This window comes from Athene noctua, chromosome 19 (assembly GCF_965140245.1).
Source record: "Athene noctua chromosome 19, bAthNoc1.hap1.1, whole genome shotgun sequence".
Taxonomy (NCBI): Eukaryota; Metazoa; Chordata; class Aves; order Strigiformes; family Strigidae; genus Athene; species Athene noctua.
In genome coordinates, this window is record NC_134055.1 from 982,834 (window position 1) to 1,002,618 (window position 19,785).

The 19,785-nt window shown below is 47.4% G+C and overlaps 1 protein-coding gene across 6 annotated transcripts in view; it reads right to left on the minus strand.

Moving 5' to 3' along the window:
- Positions 1 to 19,785, minus strand: part of SGSM2 (small G protein signaling modulator 2) — a 62,291-nt gene that overhangs the window by 15,084 nt on the left and 27,422 nt on the right. For 2 of the 6 annotated variants that reach the window (XM_074922546.1, XM_074922543.1), the window contains exons 3-13: positions 18,089 to 18,251; positions 13,577 to 13,738; positions 10,591 to 10,658; positions 9,945 to 10,090; positions 9,397 to 9,531; positions 8,812 to 8,936; positions 7,713 to 7,780; positions 5,859 to 6,022; positions 5,193 to 5,322; positions 3,604 to 3,738; positions 64 to 214 (exon numbers count right to left, since the gene is read on the minus strand). In XM_074922546.1, coding sequence (XP_074778647.1) covers positions 64 to 214; positions 3,604 to 3,738; positions 5,193 to 5,322; positions 5,859 to 6,022; positions 7,713 to 7,780; positions 8,812 to 8,936; positions 9,397 to 9,531; positions 9,945 to 10,090; positions 10,591 to 10,658; positions 13,577 to 13,738; positions 18,089 to 18,251 — 1,447 coding nt within the window. The remainder of the gene's footprint in view (positions 1 to 63; positions 215 to 3,603; positions 3,739 to 5,192; positions 5,323 to 5,858; positions 6,023 to 7,712; positions 7,781 to 8,811; positions 8,937 to 9,396; positions 9,532 to 9,944; positions 10,091 to 10,590; positions 10,659 to 13,576; positions 13,739 to 18,088; positions 18,252 to 19,785) is intronic. The other 4 variants (XM_074922545.1, XM_074922544.1, XM_074922547.1 and 1 more) reach the window with 4 other exon arrangements.

Here is a 19,785-nt window from a genome sequence, read left to right on the forward strand (position 1 = left end):
GTCTCTGGTGCTGCAACCAAGAAAACCTTCCTGCTTCGAAGTGTGGCATGCACAGGTGCTCACCTGTCATGGATGCAGTTGCAGCAGCTGGGCAGATCGTAGGGAGAGCTGCCCGTCGAACAGGAGACGCAGGAGGAGCCCTGGCTGCAGGGCTCCAGCTGCCACGAAAGCAGGTTTGCCCCGAAGCCCTGCATCTCTATCATTTCGCTGGTGTCTAGGGAAAAAAACAAACAAAACAGCAGGCCATCAACCTTCTTTCTTCTTTCCCCCCTTCCCCACCTCTCCTGTGCATCCTGATGGCTTCATGCTTTGCTTCTCGGCAGGCTCTGAACCTTGATTCCAAGAAGACCTCAGAAATCCTGCTCTCAGCTGCATGCTCTGCACGGTCCCGTCCCATGAAGTCAAATCCCCTCACCATTTCCCCCTTTCTTGCCCGTGAGCATCCCAGTTCGTGTTTCAGGAGAACAGAGAAAAGGGTGCTGCAGGAGCAACTAAAAACTGGTTCTTGTGTAGTGCTACGGTAACGTGATTTATGGCCAGAAGAGATCGTCTGACCTGACCTTCTATTTAATTCAGGCCTCAGAATTTCATTTTGCAGTTCCCGGAGTCAGCCGCGGAACTGCCAGTCCAGCCAGAGTGAAAATTTGAGCATAAAAGAAATTAAACTGATTCAGATATTTTCAGAAGATGCTTCTTTCCCCCTCAGAACCAGATCCTAAAATGTTTGGGGCAGATGGAAAGTTCAAGTCCTACTAATGTCAATGCTGTGTTTTTATAAAAGTAGGATATTCTGCAGGAAAATGTGATCCAACAGTACAGTGCAGCTCCCTGACTTATCCCTGCTCCACCAAACCTATCTGCCTTTTTAACCAGCTTCAGGAAGGCAACCCCAAAAAAATCACATTGCCTTCAGAAAGCTTGGCTTCAGCTCTTCAACCTTCCCAGCTGGCATTTGAGCTTGTGGGTTTTTTGTTTTATAATAAATAACTGGCCTTTCAGCTCACCCATGATTAAAATTAAGGCAAATGCTGTAATACTGTATGTCACTAAATCAACATTTGTAGTAAAATCCAGTCCCCTGGGCCGTGCTTTTAAAACATACATTTGTTGGGTGGTGGTAGGGGCAATTCCAAACCATCTCATGCATTTTAAATCAAGGTAGCGTAAAGCATTTTAGTAGTGCCTATTAGAAAGTGGGCATAGGTGAGGAAGGAGTGGAGTAAAAACATTTGTTAACAGAAAAAGCACAGGCTCATGCGGAAGCAGTCATGTGTGTTTCATTTCACAAAACAAAGTGTGATGCAAAAATGCTCTTCACCTTAATTCTTCAGGAAGGAGCTGAATGACCCAGTATTTATTGCAGCTTCTTATTGGGTTCAAATAAAAACCATTGGACAAACATTTTTAGATCATTATTTTTTTGCCTCCCCTCTACAGACAAGAAAAATGGTTTTTTTGGTTTTGATTTTTTATTTCATTTTTTTTAGAGAAACAAGGAAAGAACCCCACAGAACCTAAAGATTCAGATGAAAGGTACCTGAATTAGTGAAGAATTAGAGTGAACAGCATCTTTTCTTTAATTGTAGTGGTATTATCTGTAACTTCAGCTACATGCAAAAGTCGAGCATGTTGCAAAATGTGAAAGCAAATGGCTAGCAAACCTGCTACAACAGTGTTGTCATTATCTCAAAGGGATGCTGCTGGAGAGACAACAGCCAGTGCAGTCTGGCTCAGCACGAATCCCTACGCAAAGAGCAGCCATATTCCTAACTCTGCCATCGCCTCCAAGGGTAAATAAGCAAAAGCAGGTAACTGACAGCCATTCTAGTGGGTAACTTAACATTCCATCACCTGACTGAAGACTAAATTGTGTCTCTTACGCTTGCGATCACCGCATTAGCCTCTTACTGTGTGTGTGGCAGCGTTAGACCCTCCTTTCCACTGGCACCCATATCCAGGCAGGATCAGTTAAGACACACAGAAACCTCCTGAAACAGAATCTTTTATCAAGGGGAATGTATTTTTGGAGCTTCTTTCCATCCACACCTTCCAAGAACTCTTTATCATCTTGGGCTGGGCTGTATCGGTTTCAAGGGTCTAGTACCCTTGAGGAGCCCATGAGGACTACCCGTAGGCTTTGGTAGGCTACCTGTGAGGAGCCTACAAAAAGTGAGGCTCTCCCTGAACCCGTTCACATCCTGTCTGAGCAGAACTTAAGCACCAGACAGAGATGCACAGCAGTCACTGGCTCTTACAGCCCGTCCCACCAGCCCAGGGCTAACGTCCATTTGGAACCAAACTCACTGTCCTGCTATTTCAAGGTATGAGTGTCCTATCTGGAGTCAAGATCCATTGTGTTTTTCTTGGGAAATTCCAGAAAACGCATGTTCAGGCTAATCTAACACATAAAAAATACAGACGAGGCAAACTTGCAAGCAGTTGCTCTCTCCTTCCTACTTCCTCTGCAGATGTCAGACCTTTGACAGCTGCTTTACAGCCTGGGGGCAGAGCAGATTCTGTTCTTGCTGATACACTCCAGCTATTAGGAAGAGGCAGAGGCTGTTGTTTTGGTGATACCAGGAACACGCCAGCTCTGGCACGTGCACTCACGAGGTATGTGGCAGTGCTGAAGCTGTGCGCTGGCTGGTAAGTGTAGATGGGGAGAGATTTCACATAAACTAGTGGAGGGGCCTCAACAACACCCGCCTGTCTTCCGAACGACTGCAGGCTGCACAGTCCTGCGGGCCGGAGGGGTTTGGCCTGGGGAACGAATTATTTTATACACCACTCAGCTTCCTCCCGGGGGAAAGCAAGGGCCTCTCAGTCTCCAGAACTGCCCTCCTCGATCCGGAACGCTTGCTCGTACGTACACTTCTTGAGAACACGACTTAACACACCTGTTAGGGGTGCTTTAGGAAAAGCCTTAGATGACCAAGTTTTTGGAGGGTTTTGCAGCAGATCATCTGCAACCTGTGCATGCGAGGAGGGGACTGAAAGCACCCGACCACAGAAGGGTGCTGCATCCCCATGCAACCTCTGCACATCTCTGCTACAGAAGAGGTGCTGCAGAGGCACCCAAAGTGTGGGAGCAGGCTCACGTGAGCCACCTCCGGGCTGAAGCTGTCACTCGCCACACTTCTGCCCCGTCCTGTGTACCCAGGCTCGCTCCATCCCCGACCCTGCCCCGCACATCAGCACCGCTGCTGCACTGGCTCACCCCTGAGCCTCCCTGTACAAGGCTGCCCTCCCCAGTCTGTTACTCTGCACACAGCTAACTCACGGAGGGAGAATACAAAGACCCGTTATGCTCCCTCCTCCTCTTGGGAGAACACGCTCTAGTATCCAGCTTTTATGAAGGTGGGGCAGGAAGCCTCTGGAAGGGGAGGAGGTTTGTCTGTTCAGCAGCACACGCTCAAAGGAGAGAGAAGATGCTGCTGTTTCCCCTTCCCATAGGTTGTGGGCATGTTCCCAGCCTCTCTGCCCAGTCCAGATCTCACGGTGCCAGTGAAATGTTTGTCCCTGTAATAATGCCAACACTGTCGTATGCATCAGTGGAACGAGCTGCAATAGAGCTCTGGGACACAGGGGGAGGAGGATAAAAACCTTTCATCCTATTAGGAGCTGTGAGGTTCCGAGAGCAGATCATTGATAGCATTGCGTGTAGCTTATCTTCCTCCTCCTCATCATCGTCAACAGAGGTAGAGCGGCTGGCAGCTAAGTGGTGGTAGTTAATAGTTACTGCTCAAAGAAAATAGTGAAAGAGGAGCATAAGAAGAGAGAACTCGATTCTGCGGGAAAGCTCAAAAGGACATGTTCAGCAAAGACAAAGGACTTGAATCCTGCCCTCTTCTTGAAGGCACAAGCTCCTGTAAATGGGTATGAAAAATGAGTTTTTTACAGAAAAAAGCATGCTCCGCCAAACACAGGCCAGCTTTTGAGTGTGCAGAGGCTGTATTCCCCGAGCACACGCATCCCATGGTGGCAGTGGAGGCAGGTCCCAGGGCCAGCCTGCAGCAGGTGAGCATGCTTTTTAGCAAAACTCCACGGGAACTGGAGGCTCCAACTAGCTTCCCTCCTTCACCAGGCCCTTATCAACGCTGCGGCCTCTCTTCCACTCCGAAACCTGTGCCAGCTGCCTCTGGACAGCAAACGTCCTGCTCCCCAGCTCTGCCTGGCACTGCGAGCACACAAGGCACAGGCCCCCTCCCAAGGAAGGCCGAGGCAGGAGCCAGCTCGCCCTGCCTCGCCCTGCACGGGCAGGGCTGCGTGGATGTGCCCACAGAATCCACAGGGCCCCTGACTCAGGCAAAGGCAGAACACGCTCTCGCTGGTGTGTGCACGGACTTACCTGTGCACATCCCCGGGCCCTAGAAAGCGTGGCCACCACCTGGTTCAGCCCCGGGGTAAGGAAGGTTCAGCTGAGATTCCTGCTTTCTCAGCTGCAGTAAATCCCAACATGAGCAGCAAATCCAAATCCCCGGTAAACATTAGGGTCTGATCTTCCTGGGAAATTCTTGCTTCTTTGCCAAGGGGAATAAAACCAAACATGCTGTTTGAGAACTAGCTCAGATGCCTTCCTGTGTGTAAGGAACTTGTGTTCACTGATGACATGAGGTGGTTTGGTGCTTGGGAATTCATTCAGTTTCCTTGGAAAGGCCTTTATTTATCCATTGTTAAGTTCTTGCTTCCAAGCCAGGAAAACTTAGCCCAGGGAGTTCTTGGGGTACTTTAAGAGTTGAGTTTATGGGTTTTTTTCTAATAACAACATTATGAGCAAGCAGTGTGGCCAATAAAAATATCCTCACTTCGGAAGCAAAACTGCTCATGGCTAGTCAAGCAAATCTTTTTGCTTTTAGTCTCAGTTTGCAAGCCCAGGGGAGTATTTTGAAAACTTCCTCTGCAAAATGCAGAGTAAATATAAATAAGATTCCCCACCTCAACTCCATTTCCACTAAGACAGCAAGTGTCACCGCATTAAGGAAACCTACACTAAGCTGTACCTGTCGATCACAATTGTCACACAACAAAACTCTGTGAGAGCTTTTTTCCCCCCCCCTACAAAACACTGGCTTGTCTGTTACCTTCAGTTACTTCCCAGGATAATTCCTTCAAAGTTTTCTTAGGTTTTTTGTTTTGTTTTGGGGTTTTTTGTTTGTTTGCTCGTTTTAACAAAGCAGAACAAAGGCACTTACTGTTATCATGCTTGTGTCCTGGATAGATAATTCTGAACACGTAGTCTGTGGAAGTGTCTTCAGCTGGCATTTCCTCTAGGTCCACTGATTTGTTGCTGTTCCGTTTTCGAAGCTTTGGAAATACCTTTCCCTAGAGACAATAATAATTTCATACATTCAGCTATGAATTAGTGACAGTGCAGCAAGGTAAGTACTTCAGACCTTTGGCATCTTAAATATTAAAACTAAACTTTTAACGTTGGGAGGAGGTGAGGGAGAAAACAGCAGTAGAATCATAAATAGCAGGCGCTTTAGGGGTACTTCACTTTTCTGTGTACTTAAAGCTTTTTCTTGCAATCCTTGGGAGTTGGGCACCAAGTTCTTCAATAGCCCAAGCCTCTGATGGCAGGTGTGTCCCATTCGAGTCTCGGTCCCTATGTTTGGGTTCATATTTTGATCCAATAGCAGATTTCAGCTCATTGCTCAATGGGGTGATGAAGTTATGAACAATTTGTGTAGACTATCTGTATAAGGATCAAATTGGACTAAATGGAGTTACTTTGCCTCCCACTTCACTATAAAACAGCTGGAAATCAATGCCAGGCTCTGTGGAGCTGGATGCTGGTGGAACAAAGACATTAAGATCAGCCCCACCCAGGACAAGCCGCTCATCAGAAGAGGCAGTACCTTGCCCTGTTGGGACCAGAGAGGTGGCTCCAGCTGACCACGAGGCAGAAGACCGTTTTCCAGACAGGAAAGAAAGGCGAGGAGGTGACCTCCCTGGGGGAAGTGCAGCGGAGGTCTCTGAGTTCCATCCTGACTCACCAAGACTAATGTCCATCTGCTTTCTGCTGCAAAGGAGGACAAGGGGAGTCCACACTGTTACATCAGAACCTCTATTTTTTGCTCTTACCTTTTAAGTAAATTTCTGATCATCTCTGAATAAAACCTCTGTAAGTCACAGTGAGATCTAAGGATGATCTCAGTCCTAAAGAAGCTCAAGATACAAGCAAACTATGACAGACCTCATGCACAAAAGTTAAGGTGATTCTGAACACTAATGTAATAAATAATTAAGGAATAACTAACCCAAGTCTCTGGTGTATGACATAACTTGGCAAAGGATGCACAATTCAGAATGAAAACCAACCCAATGGATATAACTAGAGGCTGTCAGCTTCATTGCTGTGAGAATTAGCAAGTCACATTCCCTGTTGAAAATTTTTCTCATCTATCTTCACTGTCACTAGAAATTTAGCACAAATAAATAAAACCACCCTGGGCTACGGATACTATTTTAAGCACAGTAATCTGCATCTTTTACAGTTTTCAAAAGAATATAAGTGAATTAGGTTCTTAATTTCCTTTTCCAAAGCTGAATGAATGAGGCATGTGGAGCCACCTGGGTAAAGGGGGGATGTCTGAGAGCAGGATGTGTTCACAGCACCCCTGGGCAAGCTCCAGCCTGGTAGCTGGGTGCTGGGGCAGGACCACCAAGGGTCTGTCATCTTGTGCAAACAACAAAAATCGTGTTGTGTATACGCCTGGCACCTGGCAGGGAAACAGCTTTTTCAGTGAAGAACAACAAAGGCCGTCATGTTTCATGTCTGTCATTTAATTCCCCTTTTCAGAAGGAATTGCCCCAAAGCAGAGTGGTGACGTGTCCGACCCATCAGTGAAATACTGGACAGGCACCAAGGGCCCCGGGGAAGCTGATCCAGCAGAGGTAAACGGGCCAGAACTAGCACTGCACTTGTCACCCTCTGCCAGCCAGGGTTCTAGAGGTTAACACCATCTCCATACGTCCATAACTAGTCAGAAGTGTTAGCAACACTGAGGGAGGAAAAGCAATCATTCAGGTGGCTCTCCTGCGTAGGTTTTTTAAAGCCATGTGCATAAACTGTCTTCTGAAACAGGGTCCACAGGTCCTTCAGACCAACTGTAACACAAATCCGACTCCAAATAAAATTTTGAAACGCTCTGTGTCTTTGCTCTGTGATTTTGACTTAAGCCTTGTGGCGAGGAAAGCAGTGGGAGGGATGTTTTGTTCCAGATTTCCCTCCCTACGCTGAGCAGAGTGGGCTACTGGGAACTGGATGGTCAGAGGGTGACAGAAGGTGGCTCTGGCTACAAGCACTCCCCTTCTGCCAGCTGATGATCCCACTACAGACAGGGCTGACAGACCTGCGCCCCCCCCGCCCCCCTTTTTTATAAAGGTCAGTGGAAGGAGGCCCACGCTTGCACAGCCCAAGCTTTATAAGCTTCTATGTTTAATACCTGCTGCTGTTCTGCACAGATGCTCAGAAAATACAAAGCAGGCAGAGAAAACAAAGAACATGGAAAGCAGGTGACCCCGGAGGGGTGTTAGGCAGAGGGGCTCTTACCAGGCCTTTCGGGGGAGACATCTGAAGAAGAAAAACGGTTTCCCTCCTTTTGCAATAACCCCCTAACAGGCACCATATAAAATAGCAGCAGCTTTAACATTCACCTGGCAGAAGGGGGCTGTGGGGGCACCCCTGTGGGAAGAAGGTTTATGCTTACGTTGCTGATGGCAGTGGATGCAGACGATCTGGCTGAGCGGCACTATTAATGCGTAGTCCCAGTAAACGCTAGCGGGGAAGGAAAAAGTTCAGGAAACTTTTTTTTTTTTTTTTTTCATATTCAGAAGTGCTTGTGGTTCCAAGCACCCAATAAAAAGACTCTGCTAAGTTAATACCTGCTTATTAAATTTAGTCAATTAAGGTAAGTCAATAGTCAAATAAAAGGCAAAGGAACCAGTTCTCCAGAGTGGATACATCTGGCACCAGCCTTTCATAACCTCCCTTTCCCTCTTCCCCTCCCCTTTCCCCCACTGCCCCATGCCAGGTTACAGCAGTGCTCTGGCTGAGATCGAAATGCCTGGGGCGTGGACTTGACCATGGCCTTGCAGCTGGGTTTTAGGACAGCCAGGTTCCGTTCTGCCTTGCACATGTGATTTATGGGCAGCAGCATGGAAATCCATCGGGGCCCAGGCTTGCAGATGGAACACTGGGAGATGGAACAGCTTTCGGAGAAGGGCCTCGTAAGGGTTGAGCAATAAAAGCAAGGGTAGAGGGCTTCATTAATGCTCTACTTAAAAAGACACATGAAGTTTTAGAAAAGGAATGGTGTGGATTAAGCACCCGAGAGCACTGTTCTGGGGTTGAAGGAAGCATTTCCAGAGGAGACAAACCTGCCTGGTTCGAGACTTTGCCTGTCTTTCTACTGAAGGAGAATGCCAAATCAGATGAATAACTGATCTAACGAAAGACAGTGCCATTGCAGGTCTCTCTTCTGAGGCTGAAATTAGCCAAGTGCTTGCCGAGTGATCTGTGACCTCTGAAGGAGGTACCAGAACTGTAATGATGGAAGGTAGTGTCGAGCCTTTTCTCACAAACACTGGGAAAAGCAGGGTTTTCCTTTTGAAAAGGCTTTTATATGCAAGTGCATTACAGGACCTTTAGAAAGTTGCAAAACAGGAACAGAACCCAAGCTGTCTGACACCTCAACTTATGCGCCATTCAGAAGCCCTTCAATTAAATCAGCCTTATGTCATATTGCCAAGTAGACAAGAAATAACCACCATGAACGCCCTCGATCTTTTCCTGAATGCAATGACTACCTTTTCTCCAGCTCTGAGTCTCCAAGGGTTCCATTCATCAGCTGGTTTGGAGTCCATTTTAATGTCAAACTATCTGCTGACTGATGAAGGGAGAGGTACCCAGGAATTGCCTCCAAGTCATCTTTCTGTTCAACAGAAGCAACAAGCAGACAATCCGGGTGACTCAAGTGCACAACTAATTGTCATGTTCCAGCCGTCCCACGCCCCACAAGTTCCTGAGCCGTGCATTATCTAGGAACTGCTGAGGGAAACCTCCACACCAAAAGAACTGCTATTTAATACTGCTATTAGAAAGAGGGGAAGAACACGGTGCAGTCACTGGTTTATGAAATACAGTGCAGTGTTTGTTCCTACCTACAGGCCCATTTCACAGTTCATGTTGGTCAGGCAGTGAAAGCATTTGTCACGTCTTAATCTACCTCAGCATAATAAAGTGGGACATCAGCACTGTCCTGAGGACAAGACATTAAGCCTAAACTGACAAGCCTAAGTTATATCCTTACCCATACTGCTGACTTCTCACGCCACAGCCAGGCAGCAGCTGTGTGTGCTGGCCCAAAGCTCAGTGTAACCCAGTGCACTCACCGGCTGGACTAGGACATTGTTTTTCCCATACAAAAGGTGCGTTCGGGAATTCTGGTGCAAGGACTCCACATACTCTCTTGCCGAAGCAGCAAAGCGATCTTCTGACGTGCTCCCACTGGAATGTCGCTTCCGGATCTAGCACACACACAGACACAGCCAAGGCAGGTCAGGTAGGGCAGCAAGGACTGTACTGGCAGGCCAGTAATACAGGGACAGTTCCACTTAGACCCATCTCTGCAGAGTGGAACAACCTCTGGAGCCAGGAGACCTTGCAGAGAAATGACCTGGACTCTTACTCGCCCCTGTCCAAGGCAGCTTATAATTTCTTGTCAGAACAGAAGTGTCAAAACCCACAGAATATAGCCCTGGATCTCAAACTTTTCTACATACAGATAAAGAGGACGCTTGGGCCCAGACGGACTCCATCCATAGCTCCATTACAGAAGAGAAAAGCAAGGTTGTTCTAGATACAGATCTGTCCCTCCTGGGGTTGTCTGTACCGTCAGCCCCTGCCCTAGCTGGGAAGCAGCCCCGCAGTGAATACCTACTCCCAGGGCTGGGCGCTTCGAGGGAGAGTCCTGGCGGCCGTGTACTCCGTGAATGCGGTGCCGCTGAACAAGCTCATCTGCTGAAGGGTCTGTCCAGTAGTGATCTGCTGTTTTGAGCTTGGTGTACTCCAGAGCACATGGTCCAACTAAGGAAACAGCCCAAGGGAGAAACTTTCTGAGTCTGCTCAGAAACATACTTAATCTTATCCTGCTGGCCAAGTACCGAAAGGGAGATTTCCTTCCCAAGCCATGTGAATTTTAATGATCACTTAATGATCCCACAGGATCAGCCTGCAATACACACATAACATATCACGTCCTATTATCTAGGGCTGTATAAAAATATTCCTGGAGGACACAATACCCTGCCACAGCAGCATTAGTAGCTACAATCTGCTAGCAAGCATTCAGTAAAAAGCCCTTTCCATTTTGTTCTCTGATCCAACCAATAACTAATAATAAAAACAGATGACCAGTCTCTACTGGTCTCGTAAGCAACAAAACAATCCTTGTTGCTCTATTATAAATAGCTAAACTGCATGCTAGAGGTAAAAATCATCCATTGTAACACTGTCATAATACAAAATGTTTTAAGAAACAATTAGTTTTCTTCAGCATTAAAAGGAGTAACTTTGCAAGAACTCACCTAGAAGAGAAGCCAGTATTGGGCCACAAACAGGATCTGCCAGTAAAGCTTCTTTTTCATAATATTTACTAGGAATAAAAGATCAGAGCTCAGTTAAAACCACTGGTTGCTATTTTTAAAAGCTCTTACGCTTCCTAGCAGCATGAGCCTGTCGACTTCAAAAATATCCCATTACCACTTACCAGAGAGCACGCCAAAGGGAGCCAAGAGGGAAGGGCAGAGAAGCTAGCCAGGCTGCTACGAACCTGACAATTCCTCCAGCACTACCCGTGGCCCCCAGCAGTCCAGTGCAGGGGGGAGCATGACTACTGAAGTCACCTCCCAGGTCAGACTTCATACTTAAAAACTGAGGCCAAACTCTCATTTCAAGAGCAAATTCAGACCATTAATTTACCTATATAAAAGGGCAGATTTAAGAGCGTAGAGTTCTAAGAGTTTTACCAAGGCTGCAACCAGGATCTGGGCTGTGCTTCTGGAGCGCTGTGCATGTACTGAACCAGGACACATTTTCAAAACCTGGTTTTAGTTACGGTTCTAACACAAAAGTTCCAGCAACAGAATTTTGCTGTGATAACCAGATAAACTCTCTCACACAATGGGTTGATAAGAAACTGTGTATCTAAACGGCCACAGACAGGACCAAAGGGATCCAAACCCTTATATTACCCGAACTTGACAGTTGCTAGGATTACCTAGAAATCACCGATGCATGCACCCCCTCGAAAACCTCAAAGACAGCTTGACTGGATCCTCCACTGATCTCGTAAAGAAGAAATGGTGTCTTGGGTTTGCAGGTAAAGAAGGTTTTTACAACATGGTGTGTCCTGAGCTATTTTTAAAGATCATTAAAATATATTGTAAGAAGGCTATGGAGAAATTAATTCAGCCTACTTTAGACATCTGCTTTAGAATTAGATTATTTCCTAAATCGTACCAATAATCTTGACTAGGTCTCCATGGAACATAACAGGAACCTAGAACAACCAGTTCCATAACCCTACACTCCAGACTCCTACATTTAACTAGATGACCACCAGCCCTACTGTGGATCCATATTCTGCCCTTGATCAGCTGTGTAATCTCAGGCAAGCCACTTCCTCTCAGAAGGCTCATTCTGCCTCGTCTATTTTTGAGCTGAGCTCTTGAAAGGCAGCAGCTTGCCTTCTGCTAAATGTGTTTACCCAGTATATTTGGTCTGGGGCTTTGGGCACTAATGTAATATGGAGATAAAACAATAACTCTCTGCAAGCAATTTTGTCAGTTTTCCACAGAGACCAAGAGATCCACACATTCTTACACATCTCTTCCATCTGTGAGGAATAATCTTGAAACGCTGTCAAGAACAATGAACTACAATGAAATAGTAGCTCTTGCAATGACACCGAAGTCTTCCCATCACAGCGGGCAAAGCTGACTTACATAAACCAGACAGCCAAAAAAACATCAAAACACCCAAAGTTCTTGAACTGTCGCTATCCTCTGCGGTCTCCTCCACTAGGTGGGGCTCAAACTCTAAAGCACCTTCTCTTCCTCAAACACAGAAGAGCTGAAGGACTGAAACATGGAGCATTTGAGCAGTAATGTCACAGAAAAGCCTGAGAACAAGTCTTATGAAGAGGTTTGTTTTATTCACCAAGTCAGGTTCTCAAAATCACACGCTGCAATGAAGGACCTGATCCTAACACATTTGAACAGATGGAGAAGGCAGTAAGGTGAACGGCTGCAGTACAAAATAAGGGAACAATTGAGACTGAACTCTCTTGACATGTTTCCAGGCTAATTAGGTGGAAAAAGAAATTTAAAAAATCCTTGTATCCATATACCAGCAGACGTACTGATACGGTGGACTCAAATGCTTTCATTAGCTGTGTCTCTGGGACACAGCCAGCCCTCCCGCCGTCTCTTCTGCACACAGCTCTTAAAACAGACCGGCATTGGACATCCCAGAGCAACAGTTTCCTCTGAACAGCACAGAGACCTTGCTTCCATTCGCCTTCTTTTTAGTGGCAAGATAGATCATGGAAATAAAGCTGCTGACAAGGAAAACAGTAATGTACACTTGGAAAACACTGTGAAAATGAGTTCCTCTGCCCTCGCTCTCCTGCTTGTTCAGACCCACGGGCTTTGGACAGCCAAGAACGAGTTCCCCAGAGCAGAATTACAAGAGCACCACTGCGAACAAACTGCAATGGCAGCAGGTACAGACACACCTGTCTGGGACCGTGCCAAAGCTTTAGTGTTCCCACCTTTGCCTTCTTATGGGAAACTGTCCCCAGTGTGTCCCATAATTCTTATCAGTTATGGGAGGGTAGGCAGGGTAAAAGTTAGGAATCATCCCTTGGGAAACCAAAGCTCATGCTGGACAGTAGGAAGCAATTACAGAATAGGGAGGATCTGACTTCTCCTCTTAAAGAGTCCCTGTGGATTACATCCGTAAAGCACTGATGCTCCTCTCTAGTTTTGCAAGGAAAGATTCATTTTACCCAAGGCTTGACTTGTCTAAAAAGGAAACATGATTCAAAGAACCTGCTTTCACAACCCTAAGGTTTTAGGTCATTAACAACTCCTGTTCTAAACTCATTTCCCCTTCTTTCATCTACAAAGGGCATTTTCCTCCCTGACATCCTAAAGTTCCAAAGGATTATTTTCAACTAATGGAAGTGAATTAAGCACTCCTGACCTATTAGAAGACATTTCTATTCCACTAAGGTCTAGGTTTCATTAGAATTTGGGCACCCAATGTATTTCAAGTCAGTTTTTTATCTGATTTCTGGAAAGCTGTATGGCTGTTAACATTTTTTTGTAAGTCTGATAAATATTGCCAGTGACTCAAAACAAAAGTACATTGTTTTCTAAATGTCTGTGCACTTGGTTTCCTCCTTATCAGAAGTAAGAAGTTTGCAGAAGACTTTTAAAGAAATCCCTTGTTGCTGATACCTAAGCACATCAGTCCAACAAATCCCTGTGCTTCCGATTCTTCCCTTACCTGCAGTTATCGACAATGTACTGCACAATCTTGTCGAGCACCTTCTCAATCAGCGCTGTCCGAACCCATATGTGTTTGATGGCCTGAGGTGTCAGGACGGGGGTTTTGCTTGTGGTTGATCCCTGTCTCTTGAGGGGTTCCTGCCCATTTGGCTGATTTTTCCTGCAAAAGGAGATAAAATAAAAGTAGTCAGAACTGAGATGACTCTTCACACAGAAAGTGCTCCAGTGAGAGACTGTGTGGAGAGGCGTTGGAATACACAGCACGTGTCTGACAAATGCCTATGTGTATACTAGCTCTCTGCATGACTGTTAGCACTCACTACCACTGGGGTGTGGGCTTTCAGTCAGACCATCACCAGGGATTTTCTGAAAATCGTGGCTCTAATAATTTCAGATGCCTCAGTTCCAAGTTATGAATAGGACAAGTCTGCAAAGATTATCTAATTCACAGACAGATGCTAAATAACCTCTAAAAAAAGCCCCCAGACAGGCCTGTATTAGTATCTCAGGCTAGGTAGTTGCCTACCAAAAATATCTTTTCTGCTTCTGGAGCTTTAGGAAAAGCCCAGCATTCGCGCTCCTCTGAAACACCCACATACCAGGCTGAAATGAATAGGCTGTAAATCCACTGCAGACCATACACCCCAAAAGAGTGAAAAAACCCACAAAATGCACAGTGTAGCAGAAAGTAAGGAACACCTGATGAATGGAAGTTTGCTTCGTATCAAACAAAGCTTAGTTGTGAAAGCCACGGGGAGGGTGGTAAAAAGAAGATCCCTGTCTCCCCGCTTTGCTGGTACCTTCAGGCTGAAGCTCACCACGACCCAAGGCGGCACACAGCTCTTTTGGCATGAGATACTCCCACTGAGGCCAGAAGCACGGAGTAGGATTTGGGACAGCACAGGCCGAGCTTTCCCAGGGACCTCTTGCCACACCATCATCAGGCAGTCAGGGCGCAGGCCCATCTTTTCACACTCTCTGCAAAGCACCATCTATAGCTGTAGCACATTCTGTGCTGACGCCTTGGCAGCCAGATCCTATCTCCTACCACCTACAGAACGACAACAAGACAACTAAGAGATAAGCAGCACCAAACTGAGAAACTAGAACTATAGCAAATGAGCATCCAAAGCCAGCTGGGAGCTTGCTTACAGCCAAGACCCCCTGCTTGTTCCTACAGCATAAGCCAGCATGGCAACGGGTCCACCTCAGAAACGAGGAGCTTAACGCCGCCTTTTAGTGGCAGGATGGCAAGCTGGCTACACAAAGCAGAATCACCTCCCAAGTGTGGCTGTCAACAAGACTGTGGGGGCTGCTCAGCGCGGTGGGCTCTGCACCACGCGGGACGTCGTCGTTCCTCTCTGTGGAGTTATCTGCTGCCCTGAAAATCTGCCCGACCCCGGCCCCATGGGGGACAGCGGCGTGTTGGGCCCCAGGCACGCCAAGGGACGGAGTTTTGTCGCACGAACAGGACTTCTCCCTGCAGACCCGGCACGCCACGCTCCCTGCACAGCCTCATGCGCTTAGAGCTGCCATGTGCATCGTGCCAAGGAGCAGTTCTGTGCCTTCTCAGCACAACACGCGCTTATCCACGCCCAGCCTCCTGCCACAGCGAGCATCCACTTCTCATCCACTGAGTACTGGTGTCCAAAACACATTTTCACAGGCAACAATGCTCCCTTCGCTTCTTCAGTGGCTCTGACACCAATTACCACTTGTCACTGTTGAGATAATGAGTGGCCTGAACAGATTTGGAACCAGAGACTGATTTTGAAGCTGAATGTGCTGCCTGGAGCTTTTCAGTTTCTAAAAGGCGACCCACAAAAAGGAAAATGGGTTTGTTCTTTCCGTTCCTCCTTCCTGCTGCCTAGCAAAGGAGCTGAAGCATGAATTCGTGTTCCCTCCCTCCCGCCCCGCTAGCTCTGCCTGCAGCAGGAGTTATGTAAGACACGACGGCAGCACCGCTCCATGCTGAACACCCAAGGTGCTCCAACAAGTCACAACACACCGTTTGTTAAGGTGGAACCAGCCACAGCGCGTCCCGTGACGGCAGTGGTGGGGCACTGCCCCAGATCCAATCCTAAATCCCGCTGCAGCTAAGCTGGGGTGAAGCTGTGCCCACCCTGCTCCCCCCGTGACGGGTGGGTGCTCCGGCACCAGGCCAGGCAGGCGCAGGGGACAGCTGGAGGGTAAAGCCCAGCACCGGGAGAGCTTCCCCCTGCTGCAGCTCTGCCTTGCCTCGCCACGCACCGCACCGGGCTGGCAGGGAACGCCAACCCTCTTCAGCTCTTTCCTGGAAAATCTTCCCCTTAAAATAGAAGAAAAAGAAGGTTCCATTTTGTCCTGACGAGGAGAGAAACCCCAACGTCTTCAATAATCTGCAGTAGAAAACGCACGTTCCCAAATGATCCTGTTCTTTGACAGCACCCGGGTCCCGTTTCAGGAAAGTGCTCACTGACAAAGCGTAAACACGTTCCTTGGGTGATGTAAACACGTACTCGGAGAGAGAGCTGTAACTCCCCTCTGCACTCACAGAGTCCCCAGCCCTCCACGAGGCCGTGACAGCACCTCTGCAAGGCAACACGCAGGCTGAGACAATCCCAAGTCAAGAAATACACGTGACAGCACTGCACAGGGGAACGCCAGTGTGCTTGACTGCATCCTAAAGGGGCTTCCTTAGCCACAGCCTCAGGAGCAGTCAGGCGGCCACAGCACTTCTGCCTCACTTTATGCGCTCAGTGAAGCGAGTCCACCCCCTGCTCTATTTCCAGTTAGAGTCTCTTTGCTGTGCGTATTCTCTACAGCACTTAAAATCTGTAGTTGTTACTAACAGCTGAAAAACACACGAAATTCCTCCAAGAGAAACCACAGAATTTATTTTCTCCTTTCTACGATGAGGACACAGCCAAAGGTCTCTGGTGCTTAGAGTAGGGTTCATGTGGGCTCTTAACTGAGGAGCAAGGCTGGTGGATTTTCAGTAGGAAGCATCCTTCTTCCCAATATTAAAAAAATTAAAATTAATAAAATCCCAGTTTATATCAGTAGAGACACAATTAAAAAAATGTATCCAAAAAATAGGTGCATACCTACGTAACAAAGTCTGATAATTAGAAACCTAATAAAGATAAATGCCAGAAAGTTACACAGAAATCTAAGTTACACAGAAATCTAAGCTAATTTAAACAACCGTCAATAATTGAAGACTTCAATGCAACACGAACTGAAGCTAAGCTCTCGACAAAGCCCTTCATGCAGCAAGCTGATCAAGAGGCTCAAAGTTCCTACACTGTACAAAGACCTCTTAAGGCTCCGCAGTGCCACTGCACTACTGTCTACAGACAGAAGAAAAAATGCTCCTGTCCTCAAGACACTCATCCCACAGGCTCACGCACTGTGAGTCAGTCAGCAGAAACACACGGACAATTTTAATTGCACTACTCACCTCTAGCAAGAAGTTTAGGACTTCCAGCAACCTCAAGTCCTTGACTGCAGCACGAACTCAGCTGTGCTCGAGCCCGGAGTGCACTGACCCGCTCTCCTCTAACCGGTCTCTCACTGCTGACCACCTCTGCGCAGAACACGGGGCTGGAAGGCACCTCAGGGACCTCCTGGCCCAACCTCTCCTGGCAAAAGCCCTGCCTAGACAAGATGGCCCAGTCCCCTGTCCAGCTGAATCTTAAAAGTGTCCAATGTTGGCGAACCCAGCGCTTCCCTGGGGAGATTATTCCAGTGGCTGATTGTTCTCAGCGTGAGAAATTTTCCTCTTGTGTCCAATCAGAATCTCCCCTGGAGTAACTTGTACCTGTGACCCCTCACCTTCTCCGTGGGACTCCTTGTCAAAAGAGAGTCTCCATCTTCTTTGTAGCCGCTGTTTAAATACTGGAACATGGTGGTGAGGTCTCCCCTAAGCCTTCTCTCCTCTCAGGGCTGAACAGACCCAGTCTCTCAGCCTTTCCTCACACGACAGGCTGCCTGGTCCCTTGATCATCTCTGTGGCCCTCTTCTTGAGTTCATCCTTCCCTCTATCACTCTCTGCATCTATTAACTTAACTATTTCTACCATAATACCCACAAATCATCTGTTACTGGTTTGGCAAGGAGCATGCCAAAACAGCTCTTCCAGCGAGTCTGTTCTTCAGTTCCTCCTGCCACCCACACCCCTTCCCACCAACAGCCCAAACTGGTCCGCCATGCCCCGGCCGTGAGCACTCTCTAAAATCACCAGTTATTACTCACTTCTGCTGCATTGTGTGGGCTGGACGCACTGACCCGCTATACTGAGAAGCAAATTGAAACACCAAAGACCCAATTGCCAACCTCTGCCCTTTTGCTAGCTGCCAGCTTGATCAAACAAAACCATCTGCCTCATAGTCACAGACACTAAAGGAACGAAGCTCGAACAAACGTGGCCAAGAAAGGCCCCTTTGCCTTACCAAGCAGTCTCTGTAGCCTCTCCATGCTGCACACACACAACATATGAATTTTGCTGATAAACAGACCTCAGCCTCACCTGCTTTCCACCTGCTGCTGCAGCTCCTGCACTTTCCTGCACACGTCCCCAGCTACGGCATACGTCTTGCCAACTTTGGTGAAGAGCGCGGCCACCTTGTCTGTCCGCAGGAAGCCGGCAGCCCTGCGCTTCAGCATGTGCAGGAGACACGCTTCCACCACACCTGCAAGGAAGGGAAGGAGATCAGGTTATGGGTACGGCTGTCCTTCAGCCCTCTCCTGGGCGAAGGCCACCTGCTAACACCCACTGCTCAGGCGCGGAGTCAAGAGAACTGAGGAGGGGGTGAAGGGACAGACAGAAAGGCAGAGTAGATCTCAACATCAGACGGTGCAAGCACGTGTCTGATCGGCAGCAATAAGCACCTGGGAAGTTACAGATAAAGTCAGTACATAAATGAACCGAAGGACTGAAATATCTCCCCGTACCTTCACCCCATTTTACGCACATCACTGTGAAAGAATTCCCAATTCTACTGAAAACTAAGTCAAAGGCAAAACCTCTCTTCAACTCGTGGCAGAACCAGGTCCCCCAACTCAAGGTATAATGAGTTAGAAATCTGCTTTTACTGATGATCTCTGTTTTGAGCAGAGGCTCCTGTTTATCTCTGGGAGCTGCTGCATTCATTTCTCCCACTTGCATTTCTCCATATGGTCTGGTGTTTGAGACGAAAAGGACTAATTGGAGGTCACTCACACTTTCCTGTTATTTGCTACTCATTTTTAAAATCACGCTGTAGGATTTTAGCCCTGCCCTTGAAGAATGATACTGGCAAGAAGGCAGCCCTGGCAGTTATACAGAGTTCAGGTTCAAACCTGAACTGATCTCTGAACACAGAATGTGAGAAATTGCTGTATTTAACCAACTCCTGGCACGCAGTTGATTGCTGCATATCATTTAATCTATCTAGCAACCACACAGCTTTCATTGCCACAGGATCCTGATTGGCAGAAGTAGGTAGAACAAATCATCCTTTTATTTCTGGTAAAATACTCTTTGTGTCCCAAATGGAAGTGAGATACTCTCATTTTGCCACCTCTCATTGCGAACAGGTATGAAAATCACAAAAAAATTCTACCAACTCCCTCCCCTTCAACGGCCTTATGTATTCCATTCTCCTCTAGAAAAGGGGAAAAAGCAAGAAACACATGCAAACGTTACCATCACATTGGTTAACGTGATTGGGAAGGAACTTGGGTGCAATGAGACTGGTCTACATGGAAACCTCCGGGGCAGGTAAGGCATCAGGAGAGTTAAAGCTGCTTTTGTTTTGTGTTTCACTATTTAAAAATGGCATATTCAAGACAAAACCACAAACTGCTCCTGGAGCACTGCTGCCTGCAGATCTCTCACTACATGGTGACTAATACGAAACTTAGGGAAACGAGGGGGCTGGGTGAGGAGCGACAGACGTACAAGAACCAGAGCTGGAGCCACACTTTCTTCAGAACACACACAACCCACGAGCATGGGAGGCCAGCTAGGTCACAGCCGAGCTGGGATTCTTGTGTGTGTATGTGTGTGTGTTTTGTTCCGTTTTAATATTCCTGAACTCTGAAACAAGTCTCACCGAGGGAAGTGGACTTTCGAGTTGGCTGGGGAGAGGAGAAGCTTGGCTGTTTTACTGTGCCAGCAGGAGGAACCTGTACCAAACCCAGCAGCAGGCCGGCTGGCTGGAAACGCTCTGCTGGGAAGTGGTA